The 24,412-nt window shown below is 46.1% G+C and overlaps 1 protein-coding gene across 2 annotated transcripts in view; it reads right to left on the reverse strand.

The window, feature by feature from the left end:
* USP43 (ubiquitin specific peptidase 43) overlaps nt 1-24,412 on the reverse strand; it is an 89,001-nt gene that overhangs the window by 58,325 nt on the left and 6,264 nt on the right. Inside the window, exon 2 of one of the 2 annotated variants that reach the window (XM_080993622.1) lies at nt 11,811-11,951. The exons of the other annotated variant lie outside the window; for it this stretch is intronic. Within the exon in view, the coding sequence (XP_080849748.1) occupies nt 11,811-11,951 (141 nt within the window). The remainder of the gene's footprint in view (nt 1-11,810; nt 11,952-24,412) is intronic. 2 annotated transcript variants of the gene reach the window in all.

The raw sequence follows: 24,412 nt of genomic DNA on the forward strand, positions 1-24,412 counted from the left end.
GATGGGATTGCAAGAGCCTGAGCTGGAAAGACCTTGTAAGCAGAAGAGTGTCCACAGGTGCTTCAAAGGCAACTCCAAAGCCTGAGCTCTGTCACAGCTGAGAAGCCACTCTATTTAAGGTGGGAGGAGAGCAGAGAGAGAGAGAGAGAGAGTTCACGCACATGCCTGCAGTGCTCCAGGAAGCACACGCTCCTGTCTTCCCCAAGGAACCACCTGAGCAAATCACAGCCAGCAGCAGAGCAAGAGATAAGGGCTGCACAATCAAACATTTATCTCAGCATGTAGGATTACAGTGCGTTCAGCCTCGGAAGGTGCAATGTGCCCAGCCTGACATTGCTAGCGAAAGCAAAGCACAGAGATACGGGATCTTGTTGGAGATGTAAACCAATTGCCAAGATCCAGGCTTATTACACGATGGGAGCTCGTTGGGGGGGGTGGCAACTGCCCCTTCCTCTTGTTTCTGGCTCACTTCCCAAACCAGATTTGTTCTTCAGCACCTCTTCTGATATTATTGTTTTCCTAACAGAGAGACGCTTCTCTGTGGGGAAACTGCATCAAAGCCAAGCCTATCATCACTGGGAGGCTGTAGCAACTCACAGAAGATGCCTTTTTCTTAAGGAAAAAATCAGCAGCTTCCTAGAGAACGCAGAGTTTGCGCATAATACAATTCCCTCCCTGAAGTGCTATTGTGGCAATGTGTGGTAGCAGTTATCCTCCCACCTCCTCTGTAACACTCTCTCTCTCTCTCTCTCTATCTCTCTCTCTCTCATTCTCTCATATTTGCAAAGCCCATACAGAAAATTGTTTGAATTTGAATTGTTTGAAAAGTCAGCCCCCTTTCTCCATCATTTCTAGACTCACAACTGAAGGATAGATTGATTAAATAAATAAATAAAGCAAGCAAGCAAAAAGACAGTTTTGTTTGCCAACAGATGCCTTTAACAGGAAAACCAGTTTTCAAGAGTCAGCTAAGAATGCTTACATTTAAAAATGGCTATACCACTGCTCATGTATGACTACCTAAGTAGATATCTAAGGGAAGCATACTCCTGCTATTTCTGCCAAATGGGAGTCAAAGGAATTGCCCAGTGTTATTTACACTAACTGGTAACAGCTAATCAGGGTCATGGGGCAGAGGACTTTCATACCTGAGACCCTTTCACTTGAAAATCCAGGGGCTGGACCCATCTGTAGTTGTACAGACTGTCCCCATTGATTTCTTATTGTTCTTGTACTTTTATTACAATTGTTTTTACTGTTCTTTTAATGTAACAATAATTGCTATATTATTGTTAGTTTGGTTTTATATATCTGATGTGCCCCATACCCTGGATCACTTGTTTGATGATGGGTAGGATAAATATGAAATAAATTAAAGTTAAATGAAATATATCTGAGGAAACTCATGTCTGGTAGCAGCAGTTGGCATGAGCACAAGTGCTGTTGAAGAGTCCAGAAGTGTGTTTTGTTCCTTGGTTGGTTTAAAAAAATCTGTTTCCTGCCCTTCCACCCAAAGGGTGGCAAACAGCCAAGTAGCAAAATAACAGAATTGAAAATAAAATATAAATAAATAAAAGGTATTTTAAAAAACATTGAGAACATCTAAAAACATACTGCGACAGATAATAATTATTGCTAGGAACAGTATATTACAGCTAACAAATGCCTGAGTAAACAGGAAAGCTTTTTAACCTCATGAATGTTAATAATGAAGGAGACAGACTCAGGGCACTCCACAGATGAGGAACTGCCACTAAGAAGGCCCTGTCACAGGTAAGCACCAACTAAGCCTCCCTGCCAAACACAGGGGATGAGGGATACCGAATCTGTTTCAAGTCCCAATTTCTACTAAAAATGAGGGCACATAAGCCTTTGAACAACAGGCTATATATTGCTTTCCATTTAAAAAGAAAAAAACCCAGTTCAGTATGGGACCCCCACCTCCAGTGCAAGAGGCATCTGCTATGAAAAACATGGGAAACATTCAGAGCTAGGCAGAGGGCCTTCTCGGTAGTGGCGCCCGCCCTGTGGAACACCCTCCCATCAGATGTCAAGGAAATAAACAGCTACCTGACTTTTAGAAGCCATCTGAAGGCAGCCCTGTATAGGGAGATTTTAAAGGATTGGTGTTTTATTGTGTTTTTAATATTCTGTTGGGAGCTGCCCAGAGTGGCAGGGGAAAACCAGCCAGAAGGGCGGGGTAAGAAGTTCTTCTTCTTCTTCTTCTTCTTATTATTATTATTATTATTATTATTATTATTACATTCTCCCCTTGACAAGTAGTTGGTCTCATCTCCTACACCTCCCATCCAAATACCCGTGGAAATCACAATTGGAGCAGGTCCCAGAAAAGCAAACAATAGTGCATTCCTGTACATGTCTACTCAGAAGTAAACCCCACTGCGTTCAGCGGGGCTTACTCCTGCATAGAGATCTGCAGTCTGAACAGATTAAATCTGCTTTGCTAATAGTACATTGCTCCAACTTCCACTGTTTCACTGTGTTGCATCACATAATGCAAGAAGAACGGCATCATCACACACTCAGCCCAATGCAGCCGAGAAGCATCCACTACAATGCTTGGTTTCTTGCTGCATATTTCCAAGCTGGGTTTTGTGCAGTCAGTGTCTACGGTTATTGATTTGTCTACCCTGGTGTGCAGTGACACTCGGCAACAGGCCCGCTGGCATACTTAGCAGATTCCAAGGGGAGCCTCACCTAGCTGGGGTGCAGGTTCTAAGCCACCTGCCAGGGGGAGAAGAAAGAAAAAGCTTGTGCTTTTTTGGTGGTTTCTCATCCTTGCCTAGGGGTAGCTGCCAATCACACTTTGACACCTGTCACAAATGCAGACAAGCCGTCTAGACAAATGCATCTGATTAGCATTAAAACAAGGATGGATAAATATATTTATGAAGGGTGTTATGTGATAAAGGTTGATCTGATTATTTCTTCCCCTCTTTCTGTAGTATCCCTAATAGCCCCAACTGAAAATATGATATAGTGCTAGGTCAGGGGTGGCTAATCCGCAGGCGAGATCTGGCCCACAAAGACATGCGGGAAGTAGCCTACCAGTCTCGCAGCTTCATCTCCCAATCTGGTCAGAAGATATGAGTCCTTTATCTCCCAGTCTCAGTGCTGAGATCAAGAGATAGAATCCCTCTGCCACTCCCTGAGTTCTCTGAAGAGCAGCCAGAGGGATCATTTACTTCCCTCCTTAGTGCTAAGCAGCACAGTGCTGAGACTGGAGATAAGCCCCTCCACCTGCTCTTTAAAGTAAAAGGCAGCTTTCTTCCTCACCCTCATTCCATAGCTGCCCTTTTACTCACAGGCAGCAGGCAAAGGGCTCACCTCTGATCACAGCGCTGTGGTGCTTAGTGCTGGGATGGGCAATAGAGCTGCTCTGTGGAGATCCTTTGGAGATTCCAGGGAGTGCACGGAAAAAGGGTAGTATTAGAACACTGAGGGAGGAAACAAGCTGTTTACGCGGAGATCAGATAAGAGGGTAAGAGTTGCAAGGACATGCTATAAACTGAGAACCAGCCAAATATACTCCTCATTACAGAATAATTTATATGATGTGCTTAAAAAATTCAACTGCATACTTGAAAAAGTCAAGAGAAGATAACCTGATGTCAAGAACACTCTCTTTTTAGCCTGGAATGTGTCACTCTGGAATGCTGTTGAAGTAATATTTTTTTAAAAAAGCAAAAGAGAGACTATATGTGCATATGTGTGTGTTTCATTCAATTTACAAACACGGAAAATTTAAATAATGATTTAGAGACATTTGCATCAGCAACGGCAGCTTGGTACTAGTCTCCCAAACATCTGCAACATCCCCTTCCAGTAGCAGAAGAGAACCTTAGGACCATGGCCATAGCCGAGGGGAGCAACTGCCCCCCCATCAAGTAAAAAAATAGTAATACTAAACTAGCTGATGAATCATATCGATTCTGCCCCCCCTAACAAAAGTCCTGTCCCCCGCCCAAAAAATCCTGGCTATGTTCATGCATATTTCTTGCTCCTCCACCCAGCTCTGAAGTTCTGGTTCTTCCAGGCTCACAGATGTAGCACTTAGCTGTAGAAACTGCCACCAGGCAAAATAGTCTTGCAGTAATAGTGGCGCTTGGTAGAACTACCGTATTTTTTGCTCTATTACACTCACATTTTTTCTCCTAAAAAGTAAGGGGAAATGTCTGTGTGTGTTATTGAGCGAATGTGTGGTCCCTGGAGCCGACTGGCCCGAGTGCAGAGGCAAAAATCAGATTGTGCGTCATGGAGGAGGGAAAGCTGCAGAGAGGAGGCTGCTGCTTTCCTGCATTCTGCCTCAGGGTCTTACTGCCCACCCTCTTCTGTTTTCGGTTGCTGTGCTTGCTCAAACACAACAAAGAGCAGGGAAATCCCCTGCCCTCCTGGCAAGCAGAGGGGAAAGGAAAGGATCGCGTCCTTCCTTCTAATTCCTTCCTAGTCACACTGCGCGCAGGCTCCAGCCCACCCGGCTCGGGTTCCGTCGGCTAGGAGCGCAACCGACAGCCACCACCTCCTCCTCTCCATGCTCCGGTGCTGCTGCTGCTGCGTCCAGCATTCTAGGGACTCGCAGGCAGCTGGAAAACATGCAGGTGGGAGAGAGGGGGGGCTGGCTTGGGGGGGGACTTTTGCCTTCCTTTCCTCCCTCCCGTTAAACCCCTCTCCTGCATTCTTAGCCAGCTGCTTCTACGCACACCCCTCTCCTGCTCCTTGTCCTTTCTGTGTTTTTCCTTCCCTCCCCACTTAAAACGTGGTTACAAAGCACGGATCCACATGGATCCTCAGGATCTTTGCATTGGGTCACCCCAAATTCACCATCAGATCACATTACATGTCCATGGCTACAGCCTGCACCAAAAAAATCACGCACCCACTGTTGCCTGTGGCCACAATGATGCAAAAACATGGTTACAAAGCACAGATCCACATGGATTCTCAGGATTTTTGCATTGGGCTACCCCAATCTCACCGTCAAATCACATGTCTGTGGCCACAGCATGAAGCACAAAAATGATACATCCACTGTTTCATTCAGAATTTTTTTTTCTTGTTTTCCTCCTCTAAAAACCATGTGCGTGATATGGTCAGGTGCGTGTTATCGAGCGAAAAATACGGTACTTGGCATTGACATGGTGGATTTTTGAATGTCCATTTAACTCTTCATCCCTTATCTCAGTAATTTTTACAATAACCCTATAAGGTAGGACACTGCTATTATCTCCACCATGTAGAACAGGCTACCATTGCCCTCTGGGGAGTGTTGCCTAAGTGCAGTCTACATCCCTGTTTTGCCACTATCAGCAAATCCTGGAATGTACACAGAATAAATGTACAACAAAATCATACCATGTAGGGGAAATAGCCAGCCCTTCTGTGTGCAACCTTTAGGTACTCCTATCTCTGTCCTAAATACTCCTTCCTACATTACAGGGAAGTGAGCAAAGCATGCAGATCCTACACTTTCCTGAAAATACAAATATCAAGATTCCAAGTGGAAAATCTGCCTGTTTCTGGCCAATGAGAAATGCAACCATTTCTCACTTCTCTTCCCTTTATCGACAAGTAACAAATACAGTACCCTAAATGGACCCATTTCCAAGGCACTACAGAATACCAAGTTTCACACCAAACCCTCTGAACCAGCTCTTGACTGGCTTAACTAGGCTAACTGCTGCTAAGAGATTCACTTTGCATTTTGGAACAAACTTATCTGACTTGCACCACCTGGAGCAGTGCTTGGATTGAACACACACATATATATAAATATGTGGAGTAGTTCACATTTCTGCAGGGTCTGGTGGTCATAGGGTCATAGAATTGTAGAGTTGGAAGGGACCCCTGGGGTTATCTAGTCCAACCCTCTACAATGAAGAACCCCTGACCGACAGCTATCCAACCTCTGTTTAAAAACCTCCAGTGAAGGGGAGTCCACCCCATTCGGAAGTAGTCCATTCCATTGTCAAACAGAAAGTTCTTCCTAATGTTTAGTCTCCTTTCTTGTCATTTGAATCCATTGGTTCAGGTCCTACCCTCCAGAGCAGCAGAAAACAAGCTTGCTCTATCATCCATGGGAAAGCCCAAGGTTTGGTTTTTTTATATAGTCCTACAGTCGCTTTGAGATAAGTGCTGTGTGGCACCACACAGGTTAAGAATGCCTTTGAAAATCCCTCCGTTAAGTGGCTGTACATAATTCCATGCTGTGCCTTACAGGGTGAGGGGAGATGGCCTGCCCCCGTGCCAAATGCAGGTTGCCTTTGAAAGTTTTAAACATAAGAGCATTCACGCCCCAGAAGAAATCCATTAAGTCCTAAGATTCAACCAGCTTGAGACTAAGAAAGCAGAGAGTGATGGCAGCTACTGCATAATAGGACAAAGAAGGACATCTCAATCTGGTCTGCCTCACAGGACAGGTGGGAGGCTCCCATCGTATACAGCAAAACAAGTCTTTTGACTGATGGGCTCTAATACTCTCTCCCTGATCTCTCTCCCAACAGAGAGGGTGTGAACTGCTTGAACATTTATTCAAACAGTTGTCCTCAGCAAAACACAACACACAGGAGCCGTTCGCTCAAAAGTGTAGTCTCTGCACTATCTGAAGAAATACCCCTAACTCCAGCTCAGTGTGCACTAGCCACAGACAGAGAGGCACATTCTGTAGCTTGCTTTTAAAAATAAATAAATAAATAAATAAATACTATTTTTGCCAGCAGCAAAGCAGCTGCCACTCCATTCCAGAAAGCTGCCGAAAGTGTAATTAGTGGCAGATTAGTAGTGGGATTCTGATGGGGGTTCACACAATGAGGAGAGAGGCAGAGAAAGACTTCCTTCATCTACTCGGCTTAACCCTATGATCCATCTGGAAGTGGCCAAGTCAAAGTGGAAGGTCAAAGTGGTTAGCCGGGCCTTTGCAGAGTTTTCCATGAAATGGATTTGTTGAGCCATTGCTTGGGCAAGATGGTGCAGTCCTTGGTGTACTGCTTTTCATAGGCAATTCTCCTCAGCTTTCAAAGAGCTTGCTTTAAGCCCAGAACTTGTTTAGAGATACATCTATCAGCAAGTCTGTCATCTGTCACCACGTGAACTATTAACTGAAGCCTGAGGATTCCACTGATAAAAACTACAGTCATACCTCAGAAGTTGAACAGAAGGACATCCAAACCGTTCCAAACTGTTCCAAAACGTTCGGAAACCAAAGTGTGGCTTCTGATTGGCTGCCAGAAGCTCCCGTAGCCAACTGGAAGTCGCGGAAGCCCCATTGTATGTTTGGCTTCCAAAAATAGTTCACAAATCAGAACACTCACTTCCGGGTTTGTGGCGTTCAGGAGCCAAAACGTTCGAGAACTAAGCTGTTCAAAAACCAAGGTACGGCTGTATTTGTCTTGTTGTTTCAGTTAGGGCCGTCCATATATCAAATAATTATCTTTTCTTTTTTTTTCTTTTTTATTAAATTTTCCAACATACATTTATAGTATCCAATCTAAATTTATCACATATTTTCTCTTTTAGACTTCCTTCAACCTCTCTGACAATCATCCATTATTCAAATTTTTAAATATGCATTTCCTAATTTTATATTGCATTTTATAAACCTTCACACACTTAGTTTGGGAAGGAAACAGGAACAACTGCCGACCCTCGAAGAATGGAGAATGAAACTGATGGAGTATGCTGAACTGGACAAACTAACAGGAAAGATCAGATATATACGAGATCAAAAGTTCATTGAAGACTGGGGAAAATTTTCAGACTATCTGAAATGTGTATGTGATGAGCAAAGAATGCTAGTGGGATTTCAAGAAGTTCTGTAAATGATAGAGGATTATTGTATTGATGAAAACTATATCAAATAATTATCAGCTGATTGACTACCTGGCTTTTAATTGGTTACATGAAACTAAAAATTTAAGAGTCCTTGTGCCCCAATACCCACAACCTGACTCTATAGAGTACAAAAATGAAGCCCCCTAATGGTAGATATGTATTCATGGAAGGCCTCCTCTATGGATTTCACTTAGTAACACTGGACTCAACTTCTTCCCCCAATTCTGAACAGCTCCAATTAAAACAATATCTCTTCCACTGCCTTTGAACATTACATCAAGTGACTGGAAAGCCGCCAGGTGTTGTTGGACAATAATTTCTGAACCCACCGGCCATGTTGGCTGGGGCTGATGAGAGTTGGGAGTCCAACAACATCTGGGAACCCAAGGTTGAGAAAGGCTGCTTTAAAAGACTCTAGCTCTCCCCAAAGGTGCTAAGCTTAGCAGAGGTGGACTTACAGGCAGAGGCGCACAAGGCCTTGCTTCACTTCAAAACCTTGTGGGAACAAGCTGATCACTAAGAGCTCTCCTCGGTGCTGAAATGACAGATCTGCCTTGCTCTGTGGGCTCTGCCACAGGACAAGAATAGAACACTGCTGCAAAGTATATTGGACGAAGATCATTTAGAAATATCTTAAATGGATTTTGCATATATACCTAAAGAGGAAATGTGTGGCTATGCTTTGTTACCTGAAATTAATATATTTTTTATAATAAAAAAGGAAAAAATTCTGTCAGAAAATACATATACTGTTTGTTGGGTTTGGAAATAAAACAAAATAAATATGTTTTATAAGTAGGTTAAAAGCCACCAGAGGACACTGGATCAGGGCCATCACACTAGAAGAGAAGGACTGAAGCCTTTCCTCCATGCTTCCCCCCTCTTTCCTCCATGATTTCAAAGCTGTTCCTAACTTCGGAGGGGTCTCAAGGTCAGGTACATAATGGACCTGCCTTTTTCACCTCCATGGCTAACAGCAGGTGAGGGGAAGGTTTAAGTTAGGGATATGGCATAGCACCAAATGGTTAATCATCCTTCCATCAGCCCCACATCCCTTACCAAAGTATCACCAGCAGCCTGGCACAGATTTAAGCAACAACAACATGGGGAGGAATTCAGTGTTGTGCTAAGGCTATCATTCCTCCAGGACAAGCATTTCAGCTTGCCAGACGGAACAATCCCCCTTCACCTCCCCCAGTGCACTGTTCCAGGGGGTTATCCCACCCCACCCCAGAACCAATCGTGGGGAACATTGGGGGGAAGAGGGGAAGAAGTTCTGCTGGACAAACAGAAGTCCTTGTGTAGCATTTCCACTGGTGGGACTCATTAGTTGAATCCCACTTATGGGATTTTATTTTGAAATAAAGTTTAAAATACAGGCAACAAACATAAGAACATACATTAACATGATCACTAATTAAGGGAGTGAAAATGCACTGATTACAGTACTTAGTATATAATATGTACGCTTGTGGGACGATTAGAAGGAAACAGCCTAAGGGGAAGCACACTAACTATTGAGAGAGTTTGGATGTGCAAGTTATGTAGTTGAATCATAGAATAGATAGATAGATAGATAGATAGATAGATAGATACCATGGATAGAGATAGAAATATTGACACACATACGCACGCAGGCGCACACATATTGGATGATTTTAACCAAAGAAAAAGGTGGCCAGAGATCTGAGCACACATTCCACATGTCACATCTAGCTTGGTCTTGACCGAGTAGTATCCAAAAGTGTAAATAGCCGGCAGGGGAAAACATCCAAAAGTGACAAATATCCTTATTAGGACCAACAAAAATGCCACAAAATAGGGAGCAAACTTTTGAGGAGAACCAAAACCAACTCAGAGATTTGAACAAGCTCATAACTGCCAACCATACAGATCAAAACCTGATCTGGGGGAACCTGAGGCCCTGCAGATTTTGATGGATGCTAACTTCCATCAGGCCCTGCCAGGATGCTCAGTAATCAGGGATGATGGGAACTGTAGTCCAGAAACATCTGAAGGGTCTCAGGTTCCCCACTGCTGCTTCAGATCAGGGCTGAGGAAGCCATGGCTCTCCAGCATCCCTGACTCTCATCATCCCTGACCATTGGACCATGCTGGCCAGGGCTGTTGAGAGCTGGAGTCCAAGAACATCTAGGAAGCCACAGGTCAACTAACATATTGACTGAAGTTTGCAACCCGAATTTTAATACTTTGGCATCACTTTCCTGGGTGGCACATTTAGTAATCTTGGAGGAGATTTTGTTCTCAGCCACACACCCATCTCCAGCCAAAAAGGAACCAAAATGTATCCAGGAAACGGATGCCAGGTGCTGAAAGGAAGCTCCGGCACTTCAAGATTCTGCACATGCCAATAATAAGGGAAAGGGAAAGGACCCCTGGATGGTTAAGTCCAGTCAAAGGCGACTATGGGGTGCGGCGCTCATCTCTCTTTAGGCTGAGGGAGCCGGCGTTTGTCCACAGACAGCTTTCCGGGTCATGTGGTCAGCATGACTAAACTGCTTCTGGCACAACAAAAAACCATGATGGAAGCCAGAGTGCACGGAAATGCCATTTACCTTTCTGCAATTGTGGTACCTATTTCTCTACTTGCACTGGTGTGCTTTCGAACTGTGAGGTTGGCAGAAGCTGGGACAGAGCAATGGGAGCACAGTCCATCACAGGGATTTGAACTGCTGACCTTTTGATTGGCAAGCCCAAGAGGCTCAGTGGTTTAGACCACAGTGCCACCTGTGTCCCTATGCCACTAATAAGAGCTAGTGGCTAAGATGGAGAACCAGAGCCTAGATCCTTAGGATGAAAAGTGAGGAATGGAACAAGAAAGAGGGAGAGGGGGCTACTTTGGAACAGCCTGGCACTGCCACAGCTCTAACTTGGTAACATACTGATAATCAAAGCCAGGGTAGTTCCACCTTAACCCCCCACCTAACACCTGGAGGCCCACATTCACAGGGAAGAAAACACTGACTCTATGTCCTTTTTTATTCAATCACTGATTTGGATGTCCACATCTGGTAAAACCTTGTACAACCAAAGATCAAACCTGGTACAGCCTCCTTCCTGTAGGCCCTAAGGAGGTAAACAAGCCAAAGGAAAGGTTATTACATTTAAGTCCATCAGAAACCTGTCCCGGTTTTAAGGCAGGATGACGTGTCCCACCTCAGTCAGCTTTTCCCTGTACCAGCCCCATAATTAAGGCAAGAGTCAGGTAGAGGAAGGAAAAATGTGTGTTTTGCCAGAGGCTCGTGTTGATGGGTATCCGTCATGTTCTTACTCAGACACAGCATAGCAGTGTGCGAGAGAGAATGTGTGTGCTGTAAGTCACAATGCAGGAAATAAGTTTGACCCAAGCACTTGAAGTGTGTAAAGCACTGTGACGCAGAAACCAGCAGACACATATCTACAGATACCAAATTGCATTGGCACACAGATAGCTCCTGGGATAATGGAATTCCGGTCTGTCAGTCTACCATCTCCTCTTGAACCACTTCCCAGTGTGGAAGGGAGAGGAAAAGTCTGAAAGCTGAGCAGGAGGGGAAGATAACAGACTGCATTTGGGAAACCTGCAGCCTTTCACCTGGGAGTGAGCACCCACTATCTCTCTAAGGAACTGGGGAAATGTAACTACTTCCCTCTGTTTTAGTGAAGCCATCATTGACTGTTTGGCATTTAAATTCCACCCAATTAAATACAACCTCCTGGTAGTTCACAAAAGTGAAAATCAGTAGAACGTAAATAAAATCAAAGCTTAAAAAACAGTCAATACACCAGTGCTTTTGTGACATTAGCAGCCGGTCCCATTGTCACCTAGGAACTATTTGCACATTGAGGGAACGCCCCTCAAATGAAGGAGAAATGAGATGCAAAAGCTACTCTATGCACATTCCTACAATCTGATGTGTAAAGTCAGAGAGCTTTCAGGGTATCCCCTGCCAGGCACTGACCTTTCCAGACACCTTGAGTTTTTGATTAAGAGACACCGAACACAAGTCTTCATGCATACGATCCAGCAGCCACAGTAAGAACTCCAGGGCATCGTGCTGTGAGTTTCCACGGAACTGTGCACCATACTTAGATACGACATTCTGCAGTTTAAAAAAAAAAAAAACAAGAGTTCAAAGTTAATATTTTGTATGGTGTAGGAAAGGGGCCCTAGCCATGGAAGGGTAAAAAATATTCATATGCCTTGATCCTCCTTGACATCTTCCCTCTGCTTGGGCTAAGTTGTGGGTAATCAAAAAGAGCCAAGAGCAGCAGAATCACATTAATCAGAATAAGGCCTCATCAAAACAAGATGTTTGGACTCTACCATTTCAGAGCGCAAGTGGGGGCTGGCACATCAGAGAGAAGGTAAACCAGAAGTGTTCTCCCAGACACACCCACTTTCTGTGGGGATGGAACTGTTTGATATGGAGAAGCAGTCCATCAAGGGAGGCCCCCAACTGCAGTCAAAGTGGTACAGTCCAAACAAAGGTTTACCACCTGAGTGAGAACAAGCCCTAAGAGTCACACTGAGTAACCCTGGAAAAGTCACTCATTCGCTTGACTGAAGTAAGAGAAAGGGCACAGCCCAGATGTAGGCTTGTCACCTAAGCAAGAGCTCAGCCTGAATTATGCGGAGCACATTTGCATGACTTCTGCTGTATAATCTGGACCAGCTCCAAGATGGCAGGATTCAAAGAACATGGTGTTATTTGTAGCAAGGACAGCAACAGCGGTAGGCAAGGACATGGAGGAAATTTTAAAGGGAAGGGACACAGGAAGAAGTAGCCATAGAAGCGGGGCAGAAAAATATGTGGGATAGTACCCCATGGATTCAAAGCTTTCCCCATTCTACTGCCCTATATGTATCTAGGTAGCCTCAGCTAGGCAAAGGCAGCCACAAAACTCGCACAAGGCCTACTCCTTGTGGAGTAGGAAAAAAGTGTAGAACATTTGTTGGACCAGATCTACAGGTACAGTGAGGGGGGAAGAGTATTTGATCTCCTGCTAAATTTGCCCATTTGCCCTCTGACGAAGAAATGACCAGTCCATAATTTTAATGGTAGGTTTATTGTAGCTGTGAGAAACACAATAGCAACAGGAAAAACCCCAGAAACCCAGAAGACAAAAGTCAGAGACTGATGTGCATTATAATGAGTGAAATAAGTATTTGATCCCTTTGCAAAAGATGACTTAGTACTTGGTGGCAAAACCCTTGTTGGCAATTACAGAGATCAGACGTTTCTTGTAGGTGGCCACCAGGTTTGCACACAACTCAGGAGGTATTTTGTCCTACTCCTCTTTGCAGATCCTCTCCAAGTCAGTAAGATTTCGAGGCTGATGTGTAGCCATTTGAACCTTCAGCTCCCTCCACAGATTTCTGATGAGATTAAGGTCTGGAGACTGGCTAGGCTACTCCAGGACCTTAATGTGCTTCTTCTTGAGCCACTCCTTTGTTGCCTTGGCATGCTGGAATACCCATCCTCGACCCATTTTCAATGCCCTGGCTGAGGGAAGGAGGTGCTCACCCAAGAATGGATGATACATGGTCCCATCCATCGTCCCTTCGATGAGGTGAAGGTGTCCTGTCCTCTTAGCAGAAAAACACCCCCAAAGCATAATTTGTCCCCCTCGATGTTTGATGGTGGGGATGGTGTTCTTGGGGTTGTAGGCAGCATTCCTCCTCCTCCAAACACAGCGAGTTGAGTTGATGCCAAAGAGCTCGATTTTGGTCTCGTCTGACCACAACACTTTCACCCAGTTCTCCTCTGGGTCATTCAGATGTGCATTGGCAAACTACAGATGGGCCTGTACATGTGCTGTCTTGAGCAAGGGGCTCTGCAAGATATCAGTCCTTCACGGCGTAGTGTGGTACCAACTGTTTTCACAGTGACTATGGTCACAGCTGCCCTAAGATCATTGACAAGCTCCCCCCGTGTAGTTCTGGGCTGCTTCATCACCGTCCTCCTGATCATTGCAACTCCACTAGATGAGATCTTGAATGGAGCCCCAGACCAAGGGAGGTTGACAGTTATTTTGTGTTTCTTTCTTTTGCGAATTATTGCACCAACTGTTGTCACCTTCTTACCAAGCTGCTTGGCAATAGTCTTGTAGCCCAGTCCAGACTTGTGCAACTCTACAATCTTCTCCCTGACATCCTTGGACAGTTGTTTGGTCTTGGTCATGGTGGCTACTTTGGAATCTGCTGGATTGATTGCTTCTGTCGACAGGTATCTTTTGTACAGGTACTGTAGCGAGCTGGGATTACAGGTAAGACCTCTCCCTTACAGCAGGTGCTTCTAATCTCAGCTTGTTACATAAAGTGAAGAAACCAGGTAGCCTGACATCTGGCTGGTTGATAGGGGACCAAATACTTATTTCACTCATTATAAAGCAAATCAATCTCTGACTTTTGTCTTCTGGGTTTCTGGGGGTTTTCCTGTTGTTATTCTGTCTCTCACAGCTACAATAAATCTACCATTAAAATTATGGACTGGTCATTTCTTCGTCAGAGGGCAAACGGGCAAATTTAGCAGGGGACCAAATACTTTTTTCCCTCACTGTAGCATCTGGGTGTAATAAGTTTGAATAGTTGTAAATCTGGTCAATACAATGGAGTTGCGAAAAAGAAACCCTGCAGCTGAACTACTCTTCAGTTTGACATTTCCTCCTCACTTTTTAACTTAACAAAGCAGGAACTTCTCCAAGGCAGAATCGTGTTGAGCCATGCAATACACATCAAACCTATTTCTACACCTAATGTAGGAGGTTTCTTTACATAATGACACAAGTCCTTATTCTTTCTTTTTTTGCTCTTGAAGCTACAAAGAAGACTACAGTGGTACCTCGGGTTAAGTACTTAATTCGTTCCGGAGGTCCATTCTTAACCTGAAACTGTTCTTAACCTGAAGCACCACTTTAGCTAATGGGGCCTCCTGCTGCCGCTGCACCGCTGGAGCACAATTTCTGTTCTCATCCTGAAGCAAAGTTCTTAACCTGAAGCATTATTTCTGGGTTAGCGGAGTCTGCAACCTGAAGCGTATGTAACCTGAAGCATATGTAACCTGAGGTACCACTGTATTTCTCCCCTGCTGAAAAAAAGGTCCAATTCTTGCAGATAATCTAGCAAAAGTTTTCAATTTGTTTATTAGGTTTCTCACCCATCTTTCCCACAGGAAGCACAAGGTGGCATCCACAGCTTCCCCCCTGCCCATTTTATCCTTACAGCTACCTTGTAAGGTAGGTTAGGCTGAATTGCATGGCTGAGCAGGGATTTGAACCTATGTCTTCCTAGTCTAGGACAACCACTAAAACATACTGGCTTTTTAACAGCTACACCATGCTTGTGCCCTAGAAAAGCTTATCCCACAATGTGTGGCATCATCCTCAACATCATTACGATGTCAATTTTGTGCAAGTGATCTTCACCTGACTTACCAAAACCAGAATTGCTCACTCCACATTTCAAAAATCATAATAATAATCCCCAGACCTACCCAGTTCCTAAATCATGTCCCTCTGCAGTTTGACCCCTGCTTATATTTCACAAGGAAAGAATTGGGACGACACGGTTTATCCCTGCAGCAATAGAAGCGGATGCTAAATTGATCCCCAATGTCGGATCTACAGGAGACAAACACAGGCTCTCTGCCTGCCTCTGAGTTGCCCAACAGTTACCATGACAACCAAAGCTACACTGTTGGGAACCCAGGAGGGCGAAGACAAGAAGAGTTCAGGATCTTTCTCCCTTTTGCCTGTCAGGGCCACTTTGCTCTTTCCTCTTAGAGGCTACACCTTGGTGCCCTACCTGCAGCTCCTGGGCAAAGAAGTCCTCCTAGATCACAAAGCAAAACCAGCCACTTCCTGCTGTGCTTTGCTGACAAGGGGACATTTCGAAGGAGCCAATTATCTCTGCTATGAAGAGGAGTCTAGTCAGTTGCAGCTCTGAACATCACCCTGCCCAGCTTAATAAAAACTGGAAAAGCTTCCTCTGACACACCATTCCTGTGCCCAAAGCCACTCACTAGGAGCTTGTCCCAGGTACCCATGAAGCCACCCCCCACACTTTGTTCTGGCAAGGTGCCTGTGCCTTTAAGAGCTGTGGGATGGGCACAAACTCACAAGGAGAACTGCTCCCCCATCTATGCTGGGAAAAGCAGTGGTCTGTCTCTCATGAAGCTGGTAAGCAGTGGTGGCCTAACAGATGCTTCAGCACTATGATTCCCATCTATCCCAGCAGTGGTGTAGAGTGGGGGGCAGGGGTGGTAGCCCAGGAGGCACCCGGTGCTTCCTCAAGACAGCTGTGTACTTCAATTTTTGTGCTCCGCTGAAACGGCTTCTCCATGCAAACCAGGAAATGGCTTCTCCAGACAATGGAAGGACTCTTCTTTTCTTATCTCTGCAGCCACAATCTCCTGGGTGACGCGACACTGTTGGGCAGCTGAATGTGCATGTGTACTCCATCCGTTTCCCTCTCTCCCACCCACCCCTCCGCACGGCCTCAGGCACTGGCAACCCACGCTACAGCACTGATCAGGAGTGATGGGAGCTGTAGTCAGGGCAGTCTTTAGCAGATGCGGCGCCGGGGTGCGAATATCCACCCAGCACCCCCAAATATTGTTGGGGCGGCCGTAGTTGCGCACTGCCAGCCATCGGGGGGCGCACAACTCTCCCCTATGCCGCTGCGGGAGAGCGATCCCGGCAGAGGCTTGGGAGACTTGGGAGGGAAGCTGCACACCCGCCAGCTGTATGATTGGCGGGGCGCAGCTTCCATCCTAAGCCTCTGCAGGGATCGCTCTCCTCCCAAGGAGGCTTGGGAGGGAAGCTGCATGCCCGCCAGCCTTATGGTTTGTGGGGCACTGCTGGCGGGCATGCAGGGAAAGTTGAAGCCGCCGGCAAAGCCCCAGCACTCCCCCACTTGCTGGGGTGCCCCTGAGAGGCCGGCGCCCTGGCGCGATGCACCACTAAGCCCTATGGGAAAGACGGCTCTGGCTGTAGTCCAGCAAAAAAATAAATAGAGGACCCACAGTTCCCACCCCTCCCTTAAAGCCACAGGTGCCCTATTGGGAGGGCGGCGGTATCAACCCTACTTGCAACCAGCAGATGCAACTGCTACCCAAGGCAGAGCTCTCTTTGTGCACGATGGCCAAGAGTTGCATGGGTTTCCCCCCATCAGTTCTGTCCCCAAGCTAGGTATTGAAAAAGCAGAATTACAATGCAAGAGGAAACCTAAAGCACTAGCCTGCTAGAGATTATGATGCTCTAATGTGACAGCCTAAGTCTCCAAGCCTACCCCGATGCCATAATCACGGAAGGGATGACCTTTTTAAGAATGTAAATAAACACTCTGTTTCTAAATCAGAAGGAGGGGGAAGAGGTACATCTAGTCCCACATTATCACTTCTCTGGCAGGCAGCCAAATGCCTCTGGCCACCACATGCAAGCAAGGTATGAATGTGATGGCCACTCCTTGTTTCTTCTCAGCATCTGGTGATCAGAATTAGGCTGCCTCCCCACCACCACCACCCTTTCCTGTGCAATCCAAGGCACTTCCACGCCTTAAGGATCTATCTCCTGTGCTCCAAAAGGTCTTTTCCCCCTTACACCCCCATCTCTCCACACTAACGTCTCCCACACGCTCTATTTCAAGAGCAAGCTGCTCCCTAAATACTGCTATGCTTGTTTAAGTGTGACATTCAGTATGCCGAGACGGGAATACTAAGAGCCTGGAAATATGCAGCAAAAAGCATGCACAGAAAGAATGTGTGCCAAGCACTGGGCATTGTGCCAGGCTGTGCTGGAATGCAGGTGTACAAAGCAGCACTAGTTACAGGGCTGCCCACACCACACCTGAGCTTCAGTGAAATGGGCTGGGCTAAAATCAGGCAGGTGAGACTCTCTCACTCCCCATAGGATTTTGGTACTAGCCAAGAACAGCAGGGAGGTGAAAGCTTCTGAAGAGCATTGTGAGGGTGGGGAGAAGGTGCAGCCCTTCTCAGCTGAAGGGCTAAGAAGTGTAAAATTATCGTGGCACATGCCAACTCCAAAGGAAAGGGATTCAATCGGCATTTGATGTTCAGCCTATACTTGACATTATCAGGAGCCACCAGTGATGTGCATGGCTGCCCATGAGGACAGCCATCAAAACTGCAGTTTGGAGCATCTTTGTAACCTCAGGCTGTGGACTGGCACCACTCTCCCAGGCTGGTCATTGGCAGAGCTATAGACAGCTTCATATTTCAGCTAAGACGTAGCCTTCCTGGTCTGGATGAACTATCAGCAGCTTACCCCTTTCATATCCAGATCCTGGCTTGACCTCTGCACAGCTCCTGTGGTGAAGGTGTCTACATTTATTGTGTGTAGTACAACATATATGGACAGTGAGATTTGGGGACAGGAGAGGGGGGAGAGACCACCATTTGATTTTCCCACCTCAGGCAGTATAATGTCTTGCACCCTGTGCCCCTGCAGTGATATTATGTGAGAGGACTCACTTGCTGGAACAAAAGTCGTGCCTGAGGTAAAATTGGAAAGTTCCCTTCAAGGAGCCCTCAGCATAGTGGGTGGAATTCAGTGTTGTGCTCTGCTGAACATCCTTGTCAAGCATTGCAGCTTCCTAGATGGAATGATTCCCCCTTGCCTGCCCCCAATTGTTCTGGGTGTTCTCCCAAAACACCCCTCTGAGCCATTTTTTGGGAGTGCGGGGGGGGGGGGGGAGAAGAGGGGAGCCCAGTTGTGCCAGAAGAAGCCCAGGGCTTCTGCTGGTGTAACATGTTAGGTCAATCCAGCCTGGTGAGACTAGAATGCCCGAGGTTCCCTCTAACAGGTGAGGTCAGATGTGTGTGAGACATCGCCAGCATCCTCCAGCTTTTGTTCCTCCAGGTGTTGCTGGACTCCAGCTCCAACCATTCTAGACCACTGGCCATGCTGGCTGTGGCTGGTGGAAGTTGGGAGTCCAACAAATGCTGGAGGACCACAGGTGACTAGTCTCTGCTCTAGGAGACCAGATCCATCAGCAGCCATCTTGCCACACACAGTCCAAAAGCCTAGAGGGCAGGCTGTGGAAGCAGTTCATACCTGCTTCCTCCTCAAGCAAGGCTCTTTCCCGTGCTCTTTGGGTAGTGAAGAGCAATTAAACGCTAACAAGCCCTTGATTATTAACGGAACTATATAGCCAACTGAGTGTTAACAGATCTGCCCTCCAGATACTTATCTGTAACATGTAGTGAAACCTCAGCAGGTAGCTCATCGCTGAAGCCTTGTGGCTGCATAATAACCATCCTATTAAACAGAAATTAAACCCAGACTTGCAAGGGAAATATTACTATAACAAAACATTGTTCTCGGCAGCCTCCCTTGGCGAGCCTATACATCATGAAGGAGTGGGCAGCAATCACCAGAAATTGCTGCGCTGCACAACCCACAAAAAGGCAGGTCAGTTACTCTGCTTCATGCTACACGCAGAGGCTACTGTGTCTGTGCAAATTAACATTTAATTTGGGAAAACAGGAGGCAGGGGAAATTTATGAGAAATTTCTGGTGATGAAGTGTCTGGGCTTTTTAAAAAACTTAGGCTTGCCAACTTTTTGAACTCTTCCTATACCTGTGCCCCTACCCAGTGCTTTTTTTAAAAAAAATGTTTAGGGGTACTTTCATTTTCCTACTCATATTGAAATATTGCCCCTCAATGAGGCCAAACTTAGATTCACAAAATGTTTAGCGGTATGCGTACCCCCAGGGGAAAAAGCACTGCCCCGCCTGAGATGCAGATATTAACCTAGGGAAGTTGCCCCCACACCCACATTAAGAAAGGCAAGAAATGTAGAAGTCAAATTAAGCACGTCTGGTTATTCCATCACCATTTTGTCTCCCTCCCACTTTGGGGGTTAAATTCCCCTGCATCAAGATTGGTCACCGGTTTTCCCGATCTCTGAAGGGGCAGTATGGAGATGTGGCTGATGAAAACTGACTGCTAATTCAATGTGGGCATGGCCAAACGGTGAGCTGCTGAAGTATTTCAGTCTGAGCTGGAAAGGGGGGAAGAGTAAAACTGTTTCTCCAGAGAAAATTTATGCAACCTTAATTGTTGAATTCTGGCAAAAGTACTGCTCTAAAGTAGGCACTACTTACACACACACACACACACACACACTCAAAAGCTTCCAACCTAAAGACTTTCTATCAATTATTTTCTGGACACCCGGAAGAAGGGATGTTGGCAGATGCAATGGTGTACTGGTTGGACCTGGGAGACCAGGGTTCCAATCCCCACTCAACTGGTGACACACAGGCACCCTCTTTCTTTCTCTCTTTCTCTCTTTCTCTCTTTCTCTTTTTCTCTCTCACACACACCTCCTTACCAGCAAACAGGAAGCATGTCTACAATTCAAGAACACATTCAAGCCAGGCAAAAGCACTCTAGGAAACGTTGGAGTGGTGTGGGGCACTCCTGGTGGTGGGATGTGACCTGGGAAGAGTCCCAAGGGCCAGATAAGAGAGGCCTAGAAGGCTTGATTCCTTATCCCTGCAGAAGTGGGTCCTGGGCCTGCAGCTGGAGGCCAGCATTCTGGAGACAATAACACACCCAAACTGCCCACTCTTGTGTCACAAGAATACCAAAATTATGCAGAACACTATACATTGCATCTCCAACTCATGAATATATAACTGCAGAACAAATGGTGAGTGGCAACTCACATTAGTGATTCCCAGAAAGATAATTGTGTTAGTCTACTGCAGCATAAACACTAGAAAAGTTTTGTGGCCCCTTAAAGGCTAACCATTTTATTAAGGCATAAGCTTCTCTTTGTCGCTGTATATGAACCATTCCTTTCAGCTGCTCTTATATCCCAGTGACTTAAGTGAGGGAATGTGAATTTTAGTCATGTTCGTGCGTGGGAGTAAACAGCCTCAAATTCAGGTACTCCTGGTTAACCGATTTCCGAAATGAGTTGAAAAGGACTGTTGCTTTCATCTCTTGAAGTCTGGGATCTGAATGCCTGCTGTGGGCTTTGTTTAATTCCCCCACACACCTCATTTATTGCTGATCAAGTATGTGCCGAAGAATGAAAAGGCAGGTCAGTGGTGTGGTAGTGGCAGCATTGCGATGAAAAGTATGATATTACTGGTATGGGCTCAGCAGAAACATGGGGAATAAATAAACATGAGCCAAACCATCTCAGAGCAGACCAAACTGACAGGCATCTGGGCTGAGCAAGGAAGAGCCAGCCAGTCCTCTAGCCCTGTCTGATTGTCCCAGCTGAATTGCTAGGACAACATGTACCATTTTCAGCACAGGACAGAGTATGCCAAACAGGATTCACCAACTATTCACAGAAGCCACTGAAAGAAGGGGAATGGTTCATCTACACAACCCTTATTTGCATGTCCCTCACCTCACAATACCCGAGAATGAGAACAGAGGTTCCTAACACCCATAGGCAAATTATTAGTCAAATGTGGAAACAGCATTTCAGAAACCCAATAAAAGTATTGCTCATTTCTCTCCATTTTCCAATGGAGGCCTGTGAGAATCAGATCTTGGATCCTTCTGGCCCCAATAACTCTACTGTCTGAGGAGCAAACCACATGTTACCCGACTACCTTATCCCACTGAAACTGGCCCATCCATTGTAATCATCATCAGAAATACTACTCCAGGTATATCCACCAATCGAGCTTAGGTAGGAAGCTGCTGGAGACAGGAACTTTTAAGTTGTGGCACCTTGTTGGTAGGATACCTTTTCCAAAACAGTGTGCCTGGCACCTGCACTGTTTTCTTTAAGGAGCCAGGTAAACCCCATGTCTTTCCTGATGGAATTTTATTGCTAGCTTGCCATTCTTGCATCATGGCAGCCTTGTTACGGGAGGTCGTCTAGTACTGCCTATGGGTTCTATGGGTTTTATTACCCATGAATGCTGCCACGGATAACTTGGGAAAGCTGGGCATACATTTATTAAATAAACTAGAAAGGTGGGATATAAATATATTGCCCTGGTAGCTGGATTTTGTAAAGAAAAGCAGATCTTCGAAAGGACATATTTCCACAAAGAAGCAGTGGGGCAGAAAGTGATACTTAGCCCTTTCAAGGATTATTCCAGAACCTGCACTCTGGCAATGATGGAGGGATATTTTTGCCCTCCAAGGGTATTGTGTTCTCAACAGGAGGATGCACAGCCAGGAAGCTGTGCTATTTTTTTCAAAACACTCCTGAAACTGCAGAGTATACATAGGATGTGTTTACCCTTGTTGCTCTTCAAACCTTTTTTTAAAAAAGAAACAGTACTGGATTAACCTTCTGGTACTCATACAAGGGACACGGGTGGCGCTGTGGTCTAAACCACTGAACCTAGGGCTTGCCGATCAGAAGGTCGGCGGTTCAAATCCCTGTGACAGGGTGAACTCCCGTTGCTCAGTCCCTGCTCCTGCCAACCTAACAATTCGAAAGCACGTCAAAGTGCAAGTAGATAAATAGGTACCACTCTGGCGGGAAGGTAAAGTACACTGCTCTGGTTTCACCAGAAGCGGCTTAGTCATGCTGGCCACATGACCCGGAATAACTGTCTGCGGACAAACGTTGGCTCCCTCGGCCAGTAAAACGAGATGAGCGCTGCAGCCCCAGAGTAGTTCGAGACTGGACTTAACTGTCAGGGGTCCTTTCCTTTTTTTTACTCATACAGCACAGTGGAATGCACAATTGGAATGTGGACTTCTCAGTCTAAGCAGTGATGTAGTTGTAAATTTTGAATGACAGGAGTTTGTTGTGATGGCCTCCACAGCTGCACCCCTAAGGAGAGTCTATAGCCTTGTTCTCCAGGAGAGTCCAAGAATGAAGACAGCTGTGCTAGTTTACTGTACACACCCAAATAGTGATAGTACACACCGCAATACTTAGTCTTGTTAGGATCAGCTGATAGTTATAGAATGATCAGTTTGCAAAGGGTGATCCACAAACCAGGCCCACCTGTCCCACCACCTGATATCATATGTGACATCAGGTATGGGCCAGGAAGAGACACAGCTGGGTCGGCTGTGCAGTTCAGTTCCCCATGGGGAACCCGATCACTCAGGTGATCCCTGCAGAAAGCAAGGTTGAAGGCACTGCCCATCTGTCAATGTTCACCCACAGGGGTGAGGACAGAGAAAGAAAGGTCCCCTCCCACCAGGTTAGCATTTGGGCTGAGGAGTCTTTCTGACTTCATAACTCTGATCGGCCATCAAATTCAGTGTGTGACCATAGTTGGACCTCAGTCACCATCTGAGCCTAGCCTACCAGGTAGCCCAGAGGATCTCTGGCTGATGATTTCATAGTTCCTATTCTGAAAAGAAAGTACAGTGGTACCTCGGGTTAAGAACTTAATTCGTTCTGGAGGTCCGTTCTTAACCTGAAACTGCTCTTGACCTGAGGTACCACTTTAGCTAATGGGGCCTCCCGCTGCCGCCTCCACGCAATTTCTATTCTCATCCTGAAGCAAAGTTCTTAACCCGAGGTACTATTTCTGGGTTAGCAGAGTCTGTAACCTGAAGCATCTGTAACCCGAGGTACCACTGTAAGTCCTGGAGCTGCACCCCACCCCCTTCCACTGTATCATGGGGACTAAGCATAGCTGAGGCAAACTTATGTGGAAAGAGCAAAGTGGCCCAGGGATGATCTAGGGCGGCTCAAGAGCAGCAGAGGTGATGGATAAAGATTCCGCTCTCACTCTTGAAATGCCCTGAGGTTAAAAATGCTGCTGCAGAATGAGAGCCCTGGATACTGAAGAGGGCTTCAAGCTCAGCATCTGCGCTTGGGTGTTTAAAAAGGCTGTTACAGGAGCAACCCAGTTCAATCCAAGCAGCCAGAGGTCCCCTGCCTGTCTGCCAGCAGCCCGAAGCCTCCCTCCTCTCCACCTGATCATCAGGAACAGAGCTGAATGAAAAAAGATCTTCTCGGGTGTTCCCAGGGTAAGGTTACCAAAGAGCCTCCTTGTAGCAATCGGTTCCCAAGTGACCAGACAACAGGGGGATTTGTGAGAGAGACTCAATGAGGCCCCTACACTCCCAAGTCCTTTTGTAAACCAGAAGTGTGCTAGGCAGACTCAAGTGGAACTGGAAAAGGGCAGATTCTGTTCTGTGGGAATGCGAAAATTGCCTGTGATGGCACCGGCACAAGAGGAATTTTCTCAACAGGACTCTCTACGCTCGCCGTCTTTTCCCTGCACAGTCTCCTTCCCGGAGTCCTTTGCCTTGCTGTTTCCTAGAAACAGAGCCCGTCACAAACACATCACTACTCAGCCTCACAATAAATAAACAGAGGGTGTGTACGCGCTAAAGTGCCTTCCCACCCACCAGCAGCTACAACTGTCATACATGGACTGAGGTTGAACAAGGGAGTTCTTCTTTCAGCTTTTGGAGATGGAGATCCGATTTTAATCCCCCAAACCCTCAGCTAAAAAAATACCACATAAAGTATGTCTGGCTGGTACATTTCAGAAATGTAAAGTGTTGTCTGAAGGTCCTAAGTTTTATGTTCCCATTTTATACCAGGCCCCTCAGGGGAAATCCTCCCTCTGCAGGGCTTGGTTC

The sequence above is a fragment of the Podarcis pityusensis genome (assembly GCF_964106645.2).
Source record: "Podarcis pityusensis genome assembly, chromosome: 2".
NCBI classification, from domain to species: domain Eukaryota; kingdom Metazoa; phylum Chordata; class Lepidosauria; order Squamata; family Lacertidae; genus Podarcis; species Podarcis pityusensis.